At 40.1% G+C, this 18,379-nt stretch overlaps 1 protein-coding gene across 10 annotated transcripts in view; it reads right to left on the bottom strand.

The window, feature by feature from the left end:
* The window catches only part of LOC124268929 (COP1-interactive protein 1-like), a 124,409-nt gene that overhangs the window by 84,635 nt on the left and 21,395 nt on the right, over positions 1-18,379 (bottom strand). For 9 of the 10 annotated variants that reach the window (XM_046703948.1, XM_046703950.1, XM_046703953.1 and 6 more), the window contains 8 exons: positions 8,781-8,864; positions 7,748-7,879; positions 7,003-7,076; positions 4,635-4,755; positions 3,346-3,465; positions 3,019-3,165; positions 1,997-2,080; positions 1,279-1,362 (listed from right to left, as the gene is read on the bottom strand). In XM_046703948.1, the coding sequence (XP_046559904.1) occupies positions 1,279-1,362; positions 1,997-2,080; positions 3,019-3,165; positions 3,346-3,465; positions 4,635-4,755; positions 7,003-7,076; positions 7,748-7,879; positions 8,781-8,864 (846 nt within the window). The remainder of the gene's footprint in view (positions 1-1,278; positions 1,363-1,996; positions 2,081-3,018; positions 3,166-3,345; positions 3,466-4,634; positions 4,756-7,002; positions 7,077-7,747; positions 7,880-8,780; positions 8,865-18,379) is intronic. The other variant, XM_046703949.1, reaches the window with a different exon arrangement.

Raw genomic sequence — 18,379 nt, 5'->3', positions numbered from 1 at the left:
CAGTGTACACCTTTCCCACAGAGATCCTGCAGGCTGCAGAGGGCCAAGTTGGTCTCGCACAAAGCTGTTCCATGAATTATGCACAGCAGAATCTATAATGGGTGAGACTGCTCACCATTCCATGAACTGTAACACATGTTATATCTGGGATTACACTTTCTCAGTAAAGTACAGATTCTAGTACTTTTGTTGGGTTGAGTCCCATCCAGGATTCGAACCCACAACCTCAGTGTCATCACCTAATCGCCAGCACATAAAGTCAGCCGTCTAAACCGCTCAGCCACCTTGACTTCCATAAAAAATGGAAGTTGGACAACTGGTAGTCTTGACAGCGGACTTTGTGTACCCCTCTGATAAGTTTTGTTTGAGTGGCATTCTAGAAGTTGGTGGTATAGGGATGACAAGACTTTATGGATGTTCAACTTCTTTATTTTAATGTTAAAAAAGAAGAAGTTGATCATCCATAAAGTGTAGTCATCCCTCTGATAAGTGTAAATTGGCACGGCTCCCACGGCCGAAAGCTATGATTACACAATGCCATTTAGAAAGTGGTCAAATGTAAAATATGTTATATTCATATACATATGTTACATTTGACCACTTTCTAAATGGCATTGTAAACCAAAAGTCACTGTGTTCTTTAATCTGATTGGTTGAAAAACGTGATCAAATGGTATTCGATTCCCGGAAATTCGCTGCGTATTAATACATACAAAGATCGCTCACACCATTGTATTGTTACGTCGTCAGCTGTGATGACGTCATTCACATCATATTGTGACGAAAAGTCCGAATGACATCACAAATGAGCAGTTCCAGATGCTACCATGGGAGACAGCCGAAACGGACGGTTGATGATATTTCACTGCTGTACCCCTACTCGATGTCAATGAGTGCAGACACAAAAACGTGTGTGGACCTTTTGGTTTACTTTTGTGTTTACAATGTCGATTAACATCATGTGTTGGCCAATTTCCGGGTGTTATTGAGTATTTGAAGCACGGGAATATTCCATTTGAAGCCTCCGGCTGGTGCCGTCGGTTCCAAATGAATTCCCGTGCTTCAAATACTCAATAACACCCTGGAAATTGGCCAACACATGATGTTTATCTCCTAATTGTGTAATCACTCCATGAACTGCTGCTCAACAACAATAATAACAATAGTAATACTAATAGAAAGCCACCTGCAAAGTGCATAATTACCATCAGAAATGACAGCTCAATGTGTTGTGCTATTACAATTATGATAATAACATTATGATATACACAGCATTACCTCATCCAGAGACTTTCTTCGGTACTCCTTACTTTCCCGGAGCTCACTTTCTAAGGACCTTATTCTTCTTTCAAAATGAGACACCTGAAAATCAAAAATAAAAATTTATTTAAAACTGCTATATGTATTAAAGTTTAACATCTACTGATCACATCATGATCATCTTACGGACGGTTGTAAAACATACTGAAACACAATTATCCTGTCACAGTGAGAATAGCCTATGATGTCACTTCCAATTGGTGCATTTGGTTTATTTTAGACTGACTGAGTTTAGTTTTACGCCGCTTTTAGCAATATTCCAGCAACATCACGGCGGGGGACACCAGAAATGGGCTTCACACATTGTACCCATGTGGGGATTCGAACCTGGGTCTTCGACGTGACGAGCGAACGCTTTAACCATTAGGCCACCCCACCGCCCCTCATTTTATTTTAGATGTAATTTGGTTCACTCAACATTGTTGGGATTCATATCTGCCTACTATCCATTGTGTTGTGGTGAAATGAACTGGAATAAAGGATTTATTTCTATATTATGTCCATGTGTTTCCAAAGTAAGTTTAACAGAAGCGACATATCACTATATACGACATACATACAGCTACTATTTGTTTTCTTGGACATATCTTATCTGTAAAGTGTCAAAGGAGAGCCCAAATGAATAATACATCCGTTCGACAAGATTAGGGTGAGATGAATCATGGGGTCTCCTTACATCTTGGCTGGACTGGGAATGCTGGCTTTTGACCGCTGTTACCTCACTCCGAAGTTGTCGCACTGTGTCTTCATACTTCCCAACCTGCACAGACAAGTTACGCAGATGTTAGTTTTGTCTAACCTGTATGGAATTGAACTGAACTGACTTCAGCAACAATCAGATGTCTTCTTGCTGAATCATGGTGCATATTCAAATCTGGGCCTGGGGCTGATAACACTAGTTGAGTTGTGAGTTAGTTGTAATGTTGCTTTGAACAATATTCAAGTTATCACATGGTATAACAGCTTACTATACGGGGAAGGCCTGAAGTGATGGTGCTGGTGTTGGAATTTTCCGAAGTAAAAAGTAAGTTGGCTTTCTTGGGATTGATTCTGACCCAGAATTCTCAGTGGAGCACTATGCGGCTGACTTCAAAGGCATGAGGGTTTGTTCCAGGGTATACCAGGGGTAATAAGGTATTGATGACTAGGTCCTGACAGAAAGTGTGTCTGACCAACAGGACATGGAAGATACATCTGAAGCATGGAAAAGGAATGTGTGTCTGACTCCTGGATAAGGAATGCGTGTCTGTATCCTGTATCCTGGGTAAGGAATGTGTGTCTGACTCCTGGATAAGGAATGTGTGTCGGACTCCTGGATAAGGAATGTGTGTCGGACTCTTGGATAAGGAATGTGTGTCTGACTCCTGGATAAGGAATGTGTGTCTGTATCTTGGATAAGGAATGTGTCTGACTCTTGGATAAGGAATGTGTGTCTGACTCCTGGATAAGGAATGTGTGTCTGACTCTCGGATAAGGAATGTGTGTCTGACTCTGGATAAAGGAATGTGTGTCTGACTCTTGGATAAGGAATGTGTGTCTGACTCCTGGATAAGGAATGTGTGTCTGACTCTTGGATAAAGAGTGTGTGTCAGACTCTTGGATAAGAAATGTGTGTCTGACTCCTGGATAAGGAATGTGTTTCTGACTCTTGGATAAGGAATGTGTGTCTGACTTCTGGATAAGGAAAGTGTGTCTGACCTCGCTGGCAGCCATCCTGTGTTTGTCCTGCAGCATCTTGATGGTCTGTACATGGTTGGTGTTCTCTGACTCTTTCACGGCCAGCTCATTGTGCAGGTCTGTCAGTTGGTTCTGGAGGGACAAAATCTTTCGCTCTCGGTTCTGCATCTGAAAAACACCAGTATACGGTCCAAGTATGGTAAGCAGGCAAACAGTTGACATTCATGAGGAATGGTTCTTGGATTATTGTTTTTAAAGTTGCAAACAAAAGTCACAGCTCCCCCCGGACTCATTAGTCTGATACCTGGGCTTTGCCGTCTGCTGCCCTCTATGTCTCTAGGAACTTACCTCATACTGAAGGTCATCTAACTTCTGTTCTGACTTCCTGAGGTCGGCCTTGACCTTGCCAACAGCATAGTCTCGGTCTGACTGACTAGAATACTGGTCCAGATGGGAGTCGGTGGAGCGCTGTGTGAACACACTCACCCAGTTACACATGGTGATAAATAAGCTCCGAGGTGGTTGATAGTCTCCACTGTTTGCATCTTCATCACATACAGTATGAGTAACAGCCAAATATTATAATGCTTGTTTCGCCCAGTGATGCTGGGATTTATCTACGATTGCCCCTCAATTGAGAGAAAAATGTTATTTGTTCAAAACTGGGACATTCTTAAATTCAGTGATATCTCAACAGGGCTCCAGATAAGGGCCGTATCGGCGCATGTACGGCTAAAATATATGCACGATACAGTAGGTAATAATTTAGAAAACGTAGCAGATACGCACCACAGAAATGGTGTATGGTCTCAGAATAACTTACGGAGGTATTTATCTGAAAACTTAATATTTTATTGTTTATTGCCCTGTTTACACAAGAGTAGCAATGTTGTGGTGCATATATGAAACGAAACACAAGATTACTGATACTGCATTAAATTCCATTCAGTCCTCTAAATGTACTCTTATTGTTTTCCAGTACTCCTATATTGAAAAAATAAGGAGTACATACTCCTGATGTTGAACAATTATCTGGAGCCCTGTCTCAATATTTCATTCAAATGAAAATTATGCTTTACATCTTGTTTAATGGTCTTGGTGAAATGCAAGTGACCTTTGTAAGACAAGAAGGCAAATTCCTCAACAACAAGGCAATTCAACAGGTCCTTTTGGCACACCACAAAGTCAGTGCATGACATGTAGATATGTTTCCTCAGCAATATGCCAGCACTATCATGACTGTCTGGAAATGAATGAGGCTGGACAGGGTAAACATAAGGTTGATATAATGAGCTGTATCATCAGGGTATGATGACATACATTTATCCAAGTCACAGACCCTGCACACCCAATCATCCAGTAACATCTAACAATCAGTAATGGTAGCATGGGGCCAGTCCATCAAAGGTGGCGAAAGGGTTAGTGAGTGAGTATCGTTTTATGATGCTTTTTCCAATATTCCAGCATTATGACCGTGGTGGACACCAGAAATGGGCCTCACACATAGTACTGATGCCGGGAATCGAACCCAGGCTTTCGGCGTGATGGTTTAATCTCTATTCTTCCTCTTCGCCACTAGGAGGCGACAGTGACTGGGTAGGAAGACAGATATGGACACAACAATGGAGGGTGGTCACCTTGTCCTGTAGCTCCAGCTGCATGGCCTGGATCACGTCTTCCTTCCTCCGGAGCTGGTCCTGCAGGTCCTGGACACGCCCCGAGGAGCTGCTGCTGCTGCTGCCGTCCTCCAGGTGCCTGCTTCAACACATGATCAAGATGACAACGTGTCAGAAGCTCACACCCTTTTCACAACTCTAATATTTAACAGTGTCGCATATTAGACTTTGGATTTCAGGGACTTGTCCCCCAAAATAACTTACACTTTGACTATTGTAAGTCTATGTTAGAGTATGAATGATTGTTATAATCCAAGATGTTCCACAAAGCAACAACATTGCTACAACTATTGATAGTCTGTGTCAGTGTAAGGGAAGTATGTTCATAATAGTGCCAAGATGTGGAACAGAACCCAGGGTTGTCAAACCAATCGTAAATCACTGACTGTATAAATAGCATAGTTCATAATGATATTGAACTCAAGGGTATTTATACAATTTGATATTGTGGTGAATATTTCCACTTACAGTGTTCATAAGGACCTGTAATGTCAGACACTGTCACCAGATTTGTAATCCAAGAATGTTACATGACAGATATTCCAAGGGTGATAACTCTGACAATCCCTCCATCAAATTCTGCTCACTCCCAATAAAGAGCCTGTATTCCCCACTGGTGTCAGTCGTTTAAGCATCAGCATCATTATGTTTTATAGCTAAAATACATGGAATTATCATGAAACGGCCCTCCCATTATCAGAAATTTGCGGGCCGCTGCAAATGATATTGGACCGCTCAACCTTAACGACGGGCCACCATCAGTTCTGTTGTCAAGTGACGTCATTGTGGGTGCGTGGGCTTACGGTTCATTCGACATTGGCTTTGGACTGGCGATATTCTGGGTCAAACAAGTCAAAGCAACCCGAATTCCCGCTTTAAATAGCGGTAATATTGGCTTTCTTGCTGGTCCAAACCTTAACAATTGCACTATTAATGTTGTTGTTGGACCAAAACCGAACACTGACATAGTTTGACATGTTGCAGGCTGTGGTCTTGTCAAAGGCCAAGGTCGAATGTCGTCCCTTTTTGTTGTGACGTCACTTGAATTGTTCGATGACGTAATTGCATTCGGTCAGTCAACCCCGTCAGAGGTTGGTTTTGAGTAAACTTACAGTCAAATTCCTTTATTGTTTCCTTTTTCTTTTCAACACAAATTCCATGTATTTTAGCAATAATAACGGTAATGCTATTTTTGAGGGCATTATCATTTGCAGAAGCCCTCGGGCTTTTTCAACTGCCCTCCTACGTCGGGCAGTTAATGGAAGACCTCGGGCTTCTGCAAATGATAATGCCCTCAAAAATAGCATTACCCTTATAATATTTCATCATCCTTACAATATGCCATGCTGATGATGGAGGAAAGGCAGGGATAGAAAAACCAGCCTGAATATCAATAACGTATAGTAACATACAGAAAATGTTTCAAACATTTAACAGCCCTTGAGACACCTTTTACATTAGTGAAAATGGTTGAGCTTGTACTAATTTTATCCCTGAAAGATCCAAAGTTTATCAGTATGGAGAACTAAAGATCCAAAATGCCAGTTTTAGTGCCAGCCCAGTTAGACGCCACTTAACATGGAAACCTGACTCAGAGACATGATAATATAACTACGATGTCCAAAGGACTAATGTCGACAACACTAACCTATATAGGGATGGATCAGTGTAGAAAACAAGCTGATAGAAGTCAAATTTTCACTCCACTATATACACATGTACAGTGTATGCCATACAGAAAATTTGTCAGGATTTTCAAACTACTATACAGTGACATCTAGGTCAGGGGGGAGGTAAGTCTGTCAGGTGGAAGGGCATACCACTAGGGATAGCTATGACTTAGTGTTAAAATTTTCACTTCATTCTGTATGTGTTTGTGGAAACCACAGAATTAGGCAACCATAATCCAGAGGGAATGTTTACGCCTTAATTTGACGGTTTTAGTGCCAGCCATGTTAGACGCCACTTAACACGGAAACCTGACTCAGAGACATGATACCGAGTCTAAGCCTTCCAGTCCTTGTTTTCTCTCTTATGCTGAGTGCAAGGCAGAGTAATGACAAGTAACACGTTTTAATGTCTCTTGGTATGACGCAGCCAAAGATCGAACCAATGACCCCCAAAAGTGTGAACATGCTGTATGTGAACACAGTGCTAGGAAATAATACCTGCAGTCCAACATAAATACTTCACATGTGTCTGGTAAAAAAAAACAAGGACAGATGTCCACTCATGCTATAAGAAACCAAGCACCTGTCCCCATTGTCATAAACATGCAACATCAAAACAGAGTATCCAAATATAAATGTGAATCAGTGCAAGTACATACCTCTTGGTGTAAGTTTCATGCATTGAACCAAAAACTTGATCTACAGTGAGCTCACGAAACCTAACAGTGTCAATCTGAAATAAAAGATGGTATTGATTTGACAACAGCGAAGACTTATTACATATTGGGTTCTGTCACCAAATTTCAACAATCATGCCTGCTGGCGAGAGACAACAGCAACGTAAACATGCCGGTCAACACGTGGTCACTGAGTGGGGCACATTGTGCTCCTCATGGACAACATATGACATCTATGACAGCAGGTGCCCCCTGGCATCTATCCCATGCAAGTGTTCTGAGCTATGTGAGCAGTTCAAATTAATGTCAGACAAAAATCATACTTCCTCAAGTTTGGGTATTTGGGCGAACAGGTCTGCCAGTTTTGCCTTTAGACAAAACATATCTTTCATGGAATTCACTACACATGTATACAAGGCACTAATAAAAAGGTTTGTAGAAAAATTTACACAAAAATATAAAGCCTCCTGTGTCATTTTTTTGACAAATTAGGATGAAAGTTACATAATTTGTGATCAAAAGGAAGCGCTCTCAAGACATATATTCTTTCAGTAAACATCAAAATGTGCTTAAAGCAACATACACATCAAAATAGTCCAAAAGACAATTGTTGTACAAAACATGGCAAAGATAAAAGCTCTCAGTAGTATTTAGTGTCATCCAAACCATGGACGTGAGCACTATCTGCTGGGCTAGGGTCAACCAACAAACACAAACATTCATGTACCTCCCAACGTCCTGCCGACCGGGCCACGCTGACGACGTTGATGAGCTGGTCGATGTCATGGTTGAGGTTGCTGTTCTCATCCCGGAGCTTGCCGTTGACATCTTCCTGCCGCGACAACCTGGACTTCATCTCCTGGTCAAATGGAGAGTACAACATTGTGTCAAATCAAATCTACAACTGCAATATAATCACAATGATAAAAAATTGCATCAAAAGTCAGCCAGCATTTGAAAGAAAGATGTTAGAAAATTAGTCAGATCAGATCAGCTCCTAATTATGCAAATGAGAACAAGCATTGTCACTAAGGTGACATAATCCCCTACTGCAAATTATCAAATCAAACTTAAAAAGTAATGAAAGTTTAAGAGGAAGTTAAATGTCAACAAAAACATGACCAGTCAACCTCTCTTGATATCTTCTTTAGTTGTTCAAACACATAAATATTTTCAAGACTGACTTTGACCTTGACATGAATGTCATAGTGTATGAAATATGCAAAAATGGTACTAAAGAAATTGCTTATTGAAAAACATTCAAGGGAAGTCTTGAAAGTCTATGAAGAAAATCCAGTGAATACAGGTTAACATGCTGAAATCTTCAAAGTGTCGCCATGACATTGAAAATTAAGTGAAGATCACCAAAATCGACTATGCCCTGCGCCTTCCCTAGATAAAGCTTGTTGTTGAATATGAAGAAAATCTAGAGAGCGGTTCTTGAGATATCTCGCTGACAAGAGTAAAACATTTAAGTCCCCTTGTGACCTTGAAATGAAGGTCAAGGTCACCAAACCTGACTGGGACCTATCTTATACTGTGACGAACCTAGGTACCAAATATGAAAAGAATCTAGTCAACGGTTCTTAAGATATTCTAATTCGTACGTGCGTACGGACGGAGCCTAATACTATATCCCCCGCTTTCATCAACACTTGGTTTGAAGTCATGACAAACACCAAGTGCAAAGCCTTTACTACTCATACTATTAGCAATGACAAATAAATATGTGATCTGTATATTAAGATCTACTTGCGTACCTCCAGCATCGTCTCCGCCCTAGTCTTTTCCACGGACAAGTTCCGCAACTCCCTCTCCAAGTCCCGCGTCTTGGAAACATAGTCCTGAAAGAGAGTTGCACATTGAATCACTGAAGCAGACGAGAAACTAGGCCAGCCTGATTGATACATCAAACTGGCAAACTATTTTCAGGTAAATAACGCCACTATTCCTGGAAAGCAGTATTAAGTGCTCTGACAAAAAAAACACATTACACACATTGCCAACCTTTCAAAAAAGAGAGAAGGAAGGTTGTTTCTTTAAGGGCAGTTTCAATCTCTTTTACTTTCTTTGACTAATGGTGGTTCTATGTCAGATTTGTGCAGCAAATTTACCAAAATGGAATAAAATGGCATAAAATGCGGTCATTTAAAGGAATATGATCAAAACTTGTGGAATATGAGAAAGACAAGGTCATCAAGGGCTCCAGGTAAGGGTCAGTTATATAAAGGACACTGGAAATACATAAATATTAAGTTAGAGAACACCTGACTTTATCATGTGACAGTTGTGTGAAGAAACCAGTTGTCTTTAATTCCTTTGCAGCAGTAAATCTAACTCTTGAAATAATATAGGACATTTTGTTTCCACACCACATTAACTGACATATTCAGTAGGGCTGCAACGAATACACTATGTGGCGAATATGATACGTAACATGAATATTGGGTAACGGATACGAATAATTATTCATGAATACAATATTGCAGTTAAGTGATTGATGTACAATATGGAATGCCCGTGTTGACAGTTTTGAATTGTCCCAGCAATAACCAGTGATCTCATGACACTCAAATTTGGTATGTAATCGTTATAGTTGACAGTACCATGTGCAGTCTTGCCAAACTAACATGACTTGCACTACTGCAATGCTAGCACATATTCAATCCTTGCATATCTCACTTTGGAAAGGACTTAAGGGTTCAAGTAAAACGTGCTCCTTTAAAAAAATCGTAAATGTTCGTTAATATTCGGTTCTGGTGACCACGAATAACGAATTGAATTCATGAAGGGCTATGGTTCGATTCACCGAATACGCGAGTGAATCGTCACAGCCTTAATATTCAGTCATCATCATCATCATCATGAGTATCTGACATGTTTGAAGGCGAAATAGGAATAATGAAAATAGGAGGTCGAACATTCATAACACAGTACCACATATCAACAAGATGCCTAAATGTTTATTACTATTCAGACACTTGTCATTTCTGGCATTTAATGGAAAGATAATAATGGTGTTCAGTGTAGAAGCTAGCATTTTACTGAGACCCCAGCATTTAATGAAGACAATGGCACTTGATAAAGACGCCACTTTAATCCAAACACTCCTGATTAATCAACTCGCCAGTGTTCACACAAGGAAATATGTAAATATAAGTTTGTGCATGACCCTATAATGTGAGGATAAATTTGGAACATTAATTTTTGCCCGACAGTAGACATGTACCGGTACTCCATACCGGATGTATTACCAGAGACTGTTGTGAAAAGAGTCTAAATGTATGCAGTAGTCAGACTAACAGGGAGTGAGTGAGTATGGTTTTATGTCGCTTTTAGCAATATTCCAGCAATATCACGCTGAGGAACACCAGAAATGTGCTTCACACATTGTACCCATGTGGGGAATTGAACCCTGGTCTTCGGCGACGAGCAAACGCTTTAACCACTAGGCTACCTCACAGACTAACAGACTTCATTGATGCATGTGATCGACTGTAAATGTGTGGATCAATGCTTATGGTGTCATGTGTGAGAAGTGACTGTCCACCGTCGTCATACAGCTGGAGAATTGGTGAGTGTGGTGGTAACCAATAATCAATCAATGATCAATCAATAATCAATCAATAATCAATCAATAATCAATCAATAATCAATCAATGAAACCATTACACAAAATATAAATATATATTTTTAATCAAAGAAACCTTTTCCTCAGTTGCTCATGCAGGTCACTTTTAATTCCTAAAACAAATTCCTAGCAGGTGGGAAAAACAACTGACATTAAAAAGACGTTTCAGATAAATATTTTTGCATTGTCATATAATCTGAATATTTTACCATGTGTGCAATTTTAGGAGCATTTCATCAGTCCTGCATGTATGCTACTATTTGTGGTGAAAAGATAAAACGTGTAGCAGCAATAGAACTAGGGCTTTTCAGCAAATATTTTTCCATTTGTTTCTTTAAAGTTGGCAGAGTTTGTTATCCAATCATAACAAGAAGACAAAGTCATCAATATCCCCCTCAATGGCAAAATACTCTTCATGATTATGTCTACGAGTTATGATTATGTCAAATATTTAGGTGTGTATATAGAAAAGTGGAAGGAGAGTATTGAAAGGTTTTTTAAGTTATGCTCCAGAAACGAGCACTATCACCAATTTCAGTGTATGTCAAACTTGTTGCCATGGAAACACCAAAAATATTTTATTCAGAATTCCAAAACTACCAAAAAGGCACCAGTACACCACCAGACCAATCTATGTGTCAAGTTTGGTGAAGAAATAGTGAACGGTTTTAGAGTTCTGCTCCGGAAAAGTGTACTACCACCAATTTCAGGCTAAGTCAAAACTTGTTACCACGGAAACGCCAAAAATATTTTATTCAGAATTCCAAAACTACCAAAAGGCACCAGTACACCATCAGATCTATCTATGTGCCAAGTTTGGTGAAGAAATAGTGAATGGTTTTAGAGTTCTGCTCCGGAAAAGAGCACTACCACTAATTTCATTCTAAGTCGAACTTGTTGCCATGGAAACACCAAAAATAGTTTATTCAGAATTCCAAAACTACCAAAAAGGCACCAGTACACCACCAGACCAATCTATGTGCCAAGTTTGGTAAAGAAATAGTGAACGGTTTTAGAGTTCTGCTCCGGAAAAGACAAATGTGCACGGACGGACGGACGCACGCACGCACGGACGGAGTCCATTTTAATACCCCCTGCAAAACGCGTTGCGGGGGATAAAAAGATTTCTTTTGAGACAAAGAATTCTGCAAGACTGTTTTTAACATGGAGACTGATACCTCCTCAGGCTGTAACTTAAGCCATTAATCTAAAGCCCAAATCTTGTAAAATTTTGTTTGGTCCAGTATGCTCATGCTATTTATTACAAGTTATGACATACCAGTAAAACTGACTAAACCTGGTACAAGACCCAAGTTTAGGCTAACAGACTAAAAGATTTTGTCCAGGCTGTATCTTCTGAAACCCACAATTCAATTCAAACCTATCTCTCAACAATCCATTCACCAGTGATACACATCTTCAACTTGTTAAAAAGTAATAGGCTGAAAGAAGCTGAAAGTGCTGTCATATCTACATTTTCAAATTTCAGATTCCTCAAACCCAGAAATACCACCGTTATCAGGCCATCAAGTTTAAACTTGTACGAGAATTAAATGGTTGTGCACACTTCACCGGCAGTAAAAAATGACTCACTTTCTTTTTGTAAAGGCCATTCTGAAGCAAACACTGATCACTGATAAAGTCGGTCCTCACAAAGTTATCCAAATGACTTAACACTGGTAAATGCGCTGGGCTCCAGTGGCCCCGACGTCGGCACGATATACACACAATCAGGAAGTACAGACACTGAATTACCTGTTGTCAGTTACCTGAAGGCAGTTCAAGAGATGATAATCATAATAATGACATTAACACTCTATTTCAAGCTTCTTTTAGTCTATTATTTCCCTGTCATCAAATGAGTTCAAAATAAAAAATTATCTCTTCTTACCCACCAAACAACCAGCATTTATGGCTCAACGGCGCATTCCTGGTCCAATTTGACAAAGTGTATTATCTGTTAGATAAACCAACAGTTCATATGAAACATGATGAGCAATGTCTCACCCAGGGTGTAATAAGCAATATCTCATCATCAGGGTGTAATAAGCAATATCTCACACAGTCAGGGCATAATAAGCAATGTCTCTACCAGTCAGGGTGTAATAAGCAATATCTCATTATCAGGGCGTAATAAGCAATGTCTCACCCAGTCAGGGCATAATAAGCAATATCTCACCCAGTCAGGGCATAATAAGCAATATCTCACCCAGTCAGGGCATAATCAGCAATATCTCACCCAGTCAGGGCGTAATAAGCAATAACTCATCCAGTCAGGGCATAATAAGCAATATCTCACACAGTCAGGGCGTAATAAGCAATATCTCACACAGTCAGGGCATAATAAGCAATATGTCACCCAGTCAGGGCGTAATAAGCAATATCTCATCCAGTCAGGGCATAATAAGCAATATCTCATCCAATCAGGGCATAATAAGCAATATCTCACCCAGCCAGGGCGTAATAAGCAATATCTCACCCAATCAGGGCATAATAAGCAATATCTCACCCAGTCATGGCGTAATAAGCAATATCTCACCCAGTCAGGGCTAATAAGCAATATGTCACCCAGTCATGGCATAATAAGCAATATCTCACCCAGTCAGGGCGTAATAAGCAATATCTCACCCAGTCATGGCGTAATAAGCAATATCTCACCCAGTCAGGGCATAATAAGCAATATCTCACCCAGTCAGGGCGTAATAAGCAATATCTCACCCAGTCAGGGCATAATAAGCAATATCTCACCCAGTCAGGGCGTAATCAGCAATATCTCACCCAATCAGGGCATAATAAGCAATATCTCACCCAGTCAGGGCGTAATAAGCAATATCTCACCCAGTCAGGATGTAATCAGCAATATCTCACCCAGTAAGGACGTAATCAGCAATATCTCACCCAGTCAGGACGTAATCAGCAATATCTCGCCCAGTAAGGACGTAATCAGCAATATCTCACCCAGTCAGGACGTAATCCGCAATATCTCACCCAGTCAGGATGTAATCAGCAATATCTCACCCAGTCAGGATGTAATCAGCAATATCTCACCCAGTCAGGATGTAATGAGCAATATCTCACCCAGTAAGGACGTAATCAGCAATATCTCACCCAGTCAGGACGTAATCCTCAATATCTCACCCAGTCAGGATGTAATCAGCAATATCTCACCCAGTAAGGACGTAATAAGCAATATCTCACCCAGTCAGGTCATAATGAGCAATATCTCACCCAGTCAGGATGTAATCAGCAATATCTCACCCAGTCAGGATGTAATCAGCAATATCTCACCCAGTAAGGACGTAATCAGCAATATTTCACCCAGTCAGGATGTAATCAGCAATATCTCACCCAGTCAGGGCATAATGAGCGATATTTCACCCAGTCAGGACGTAATCAGCAATATCTCACCCAGTCAGGATGTAATCAGCAATATCTCACCCAGTCAGGGCATATTGACATGCAGTCATCCAAGTCACCATGCCTGACCAGCCAATCCAATTTAGTCACCCTGTATGACAAGTTATGTGTACTGTGCCTATTCTACCAGTTCCTCAAGGGAAGACGAGTAATAGAGTGTGAGGGACCAATTCCAACATGCCATAATGACAATAGTAGGGCACTGCATGTTTTATTTTGACACTTGTCATGCTTGCTTCATTAATTGATTCTAGAGCAATGATGAAAATGATGTTTCCTGCTTCAGTAAGCCTTCAGCTGTAACATGGCAGCCAGTCAAGCATGGACAAGAAAAACAAATACTGTCAACAATGTTCCATCCATGGAAACTGGCACCAAGTCAGTATGTCTAATGTAAATGGTCTCCTGAGGCTAGTAGTGAGTGAGTATGGTTTTATGCCGCTTTTAGCAGTATTCCAGCAATATGAGGTGGGGGACACAGAAATAGGCTTCACTTCACACATTGTACCAGGGATGGAAATAACCCATTGCCCGACGTCCGAGTCCAGTGTTTTTTTCTGTCGGGCAAGCACATTTGTATATCACGCTGTACTGGTGTCCGGTTGACATTCCAATGTTAATTATGTTGCTTACCGGTATATAAAAAAAATCACCCCAAAAAATCGGCCGGTATAGCGGAAAAATTATCAGGGCAAGTGATTTTACATGTGCCACTGTACCGGAGTACACTACCAATTTTAAAGTTATTTCCACCCCTGTGTACCCATGTGGGGAGCCGAACCTATGCATGACAAAGCAAACACTTTCACCACAAGGCTACCCCACCACCACCATTGTACTCAGACTTGACATGGTGGCTACCGCCATGACTGTACTCTCTCTGTACATCAAAAAGGGTTCATTCTATAAAATGTATAAACGTGCCCAATACTTTCTTTACTATGTATTTAGTTCTATGTGATAAAATACATTCCTTCTCTTGCAAGTATAAATATCTGTAACCATGGATTACTTCAAGCAATCTGCTCTATTTTCATCTCATAGTTTATCCCTTAAACCATACCTTAAATCATATGAGTTTGTCCCATGTATTTACAGTAGACTTAAGCCATTCATAACAAACCTTCAAAGGAAGTGAAAGACAATTTCTGATTGTGTATGCTTTGTAAATCAAGATATCCCTCTATTTATATGATTAACTGTGAGCGATGATCTACACCTTCCGGGTGTGATGTGGGTGTCATGTTATCACACAAGACACTCAATCTGATCTCCTAATCCAATCTGGTCACTTCTTACAAAAGGAGTAGGGGACCTACACTAATCGGGAATCCACGGGAGGTTTATGTTCTTAACATATCCTTTGACTGAACATTACTTACATGTAGTGTAGTATTTCTTCCTCATGCATAATGACAGGGAAACTCTGCCACTTTGAGACTTTGAAACCTTGAGAGAAATTACAGATTGTGCATATTGAATACTAAGATATTGTAACCTGTTAAACTTGTTAAAACAAGAACATGGTCATCAATATCCCCTGCCACAGTGTTCTGTTCCTATTTTGACAACTATTCATGGGGTATGAAACTCCAAAAAATTTCAGCCAGACCACAGGGCTGGTTAGATGTAAAACTTACCTGCCCACAAAAATATCTTCATATCCATGTCAAAATTTTAACCTTACCGTCAGGCAGGTGAATTTGAGAATCTGGCAGTCCGTGTTGCAAATAACCCGTCTTGGACGGTTGGGAAGGCAGGTATTTCGAACGCTGCTATTCATTATTCCTACAAATAGCGATATATAAGCTGCTATATGAGAAAAACTGTTCCCATTGGGGATAACGTGCACTAACCCAAGAAATGAATGACAAAGGCCATAATCAGGGGTTCAAAAGTTTTTTAAAAAGCCACTTGCCAAAGGGCAAATGACTTTAAGAAAGTAACTTGTCCTGACTAATTTTCCACTTGCCCTGATTTGATGACATAATTATGATGATGTAATTATAAAAGAAGAAATCAACATGGTATTTGATGTTAATGTTTACTGGACTATTTATTGAAAAGTGATAAATAGCAAAGAAAGATAACTCTACTTTATTATCATTGTGAAATTTAATAGCTACATTTTGAGCAGATATGAAATTAAATCAAAGTTTATTGCAGTTTGAAACCATAAGTGGAAATTATCTAGTAGCCCACGGACAAGTAAGATACCATTATTTGATTGCCCGAAATAAAAACTGACTTGTCCCGGGCGTCGGGCGATGGGATTTTTGAACCCCTGCATAATTCTGTAAAGAATCTTAACACGGTTCCCGTTTTCTAAGTCTATCATGGCATTTGTGTCCGGAAACTACATTCCACATTTGGTCTCCCTATCTATGTAACGTATTTTTAGAAAATCTGTCTTCGCTGGGGATCCCGTGCACTAACTCAAGAACCTCAAGACAAGGGTCATAACTCTGTCACAAACTGTAACACGGTTTCCGGGTTTTTTAAAACTTCATCAAGGCATTCCTCTAAACACATATGGGTACAATGTGTGAAGCTCATTTCTGGTGTCCCCCGCCGAGATATTGCTGGAATATTGCTAAAAGCAGCGTAAAACTAAACTCACTCACTCACTGTAAACACATACCAAATTTGGTTTCCCTATCCATAATGGTTCTTGAGAACATCTGTCCCCATCATCTCGGAGGGCGGATGGGTAGAGCTCAAACCTACATCCCCCTCCCACTTCATGGCGGGGGATAATAAATTCAAATTTCACACCTTTGTATTCTGTCTAGTGACAAAAGACCCAGTAAATACAATGCACAAAAACGTTCATGAATATGTTTGGGGAGTTAACACTGAATTTCCTTAAATGTGTAGAGAGTATTAAACTATTTCATGATCCTGAAGTTTATCTGTTCAGTATATACATATATATACAACGTGTTAGGACCATGTCATATTTGAAACAACTATCTGTGACCAAGGTTTATTGTTCTGACACTGACAGTTGTGGCCCAAAGATTGCTTTGACAAATATTGCAAAGTCCATAACCTGACGCTACTCGGCATGTCATATTGAACAGACAAACCTCTTCTAAATCTCCCTAAATACTTTGATGGCATGCATAATAGTTTCCTCACAACTAATGATCCTCTTATAAACACAAAGCAGTTATTGTGGTGGGCCATTACCCGAACAAATAAAGAAAAGCTTGTAACTCCAAACCAGGGCTGTAAACAACGGTGACTCTATGCTGTGCACATATTGACTGACTGCACACAATGTACATACAGACAGATCAAATCTCCAGCCAAAGCCCAGAAACTCACAGCAGTGTTGATGTCACATGCACCTGATACATCCCATGTTCTAAGATCCTTACAGGGGCCATGCAGGAACTCAGGTTCCCATGACATGTAACCATGGTTACACCATGGAATATTTATAGGGTATGAATTTCTTATGCTTCATAATTACTCTTTGTGAAAATAATACCTATCATGTTGCACAAAATGAAAATTCTTTGTCTGGATTGGTCATGAATTATTTTGTTGTTGAAAATGCGGTTACTCAATCGGAGGAAATCAATTTGAAATGTTGTAAAGTAACAATTTTGTTGTTTAGCTCCAGTATTGCAGACACACACCAAGATACAGACAGTCCCTGTGATTTCATTTACAGGGTTCCCAAATTGTTGTGATTTGTATAACTTTCACTTATCACTTCAATCATGTTGACAGCTTTTTAAACTTTGAAAAACCCTGGTCATTCATTATGGGTGTTGGTGTTGGTGTTGGTGATGGTGTTGGTGATGGTGTTGGTGACATTTTGCTGTTTATCCAGTCCCACATTTTATGAAACATATACTTCAACAACCCCTTAATCGAATGTAATTCAATGTTTTCCTGACATCCATACCCCATCCTCCTGAGTCCCAGAGAACCCGCACCCCTGTCAAATATCCTGAGTCACTATTATATCAATAAGATCAGCATTCAGCACTCTGATTTCACTGGTGTATTTTGATTAAGATTTTATGGAATGTGCCAGTGTTTAGGGCAGGTCATGCTAGATTTTCAATAAGTCACATTTGGTAGTTGTTAAAAGAAATATTTAAGGTATGAATGAGTGAGAGAGTTCGGTTTAGAATTGCCCTGAAGAGTATATTGGTTACATCAGCGTTCTGTTGATATGGAAGGAAAGCTCAAACATCAAGCACTTCGATGAAACCCATGGGCATGGATGCTGTGCTGACAATGTACCTTGAAACACAATCAGGGTCAACCCGCATCTGAACCTACAATCACGTC

The sequence above is a fragment of the Haliotis rubra genome, unplaced genomic scaffold, assembly GCF_003918875.1.
Source record: "Haliotis rubra isolate DU_JTF1 unplaced genomic scaffold, ASM391887v1 Scf1404, whole genome shotgun sequence".
NCBI classification, from domain to species: Eukaryota; Metazoa; Mollusca; class Gastropoda; order Lepetellida; family Haliotidae; genus Haliotis; species Haliotis rubra.
The sequence above is the reverse complement of the archived record's forward strand: the minus strand, read 5'-3'. Positions and strand labels throughout refer to the sequence as shown.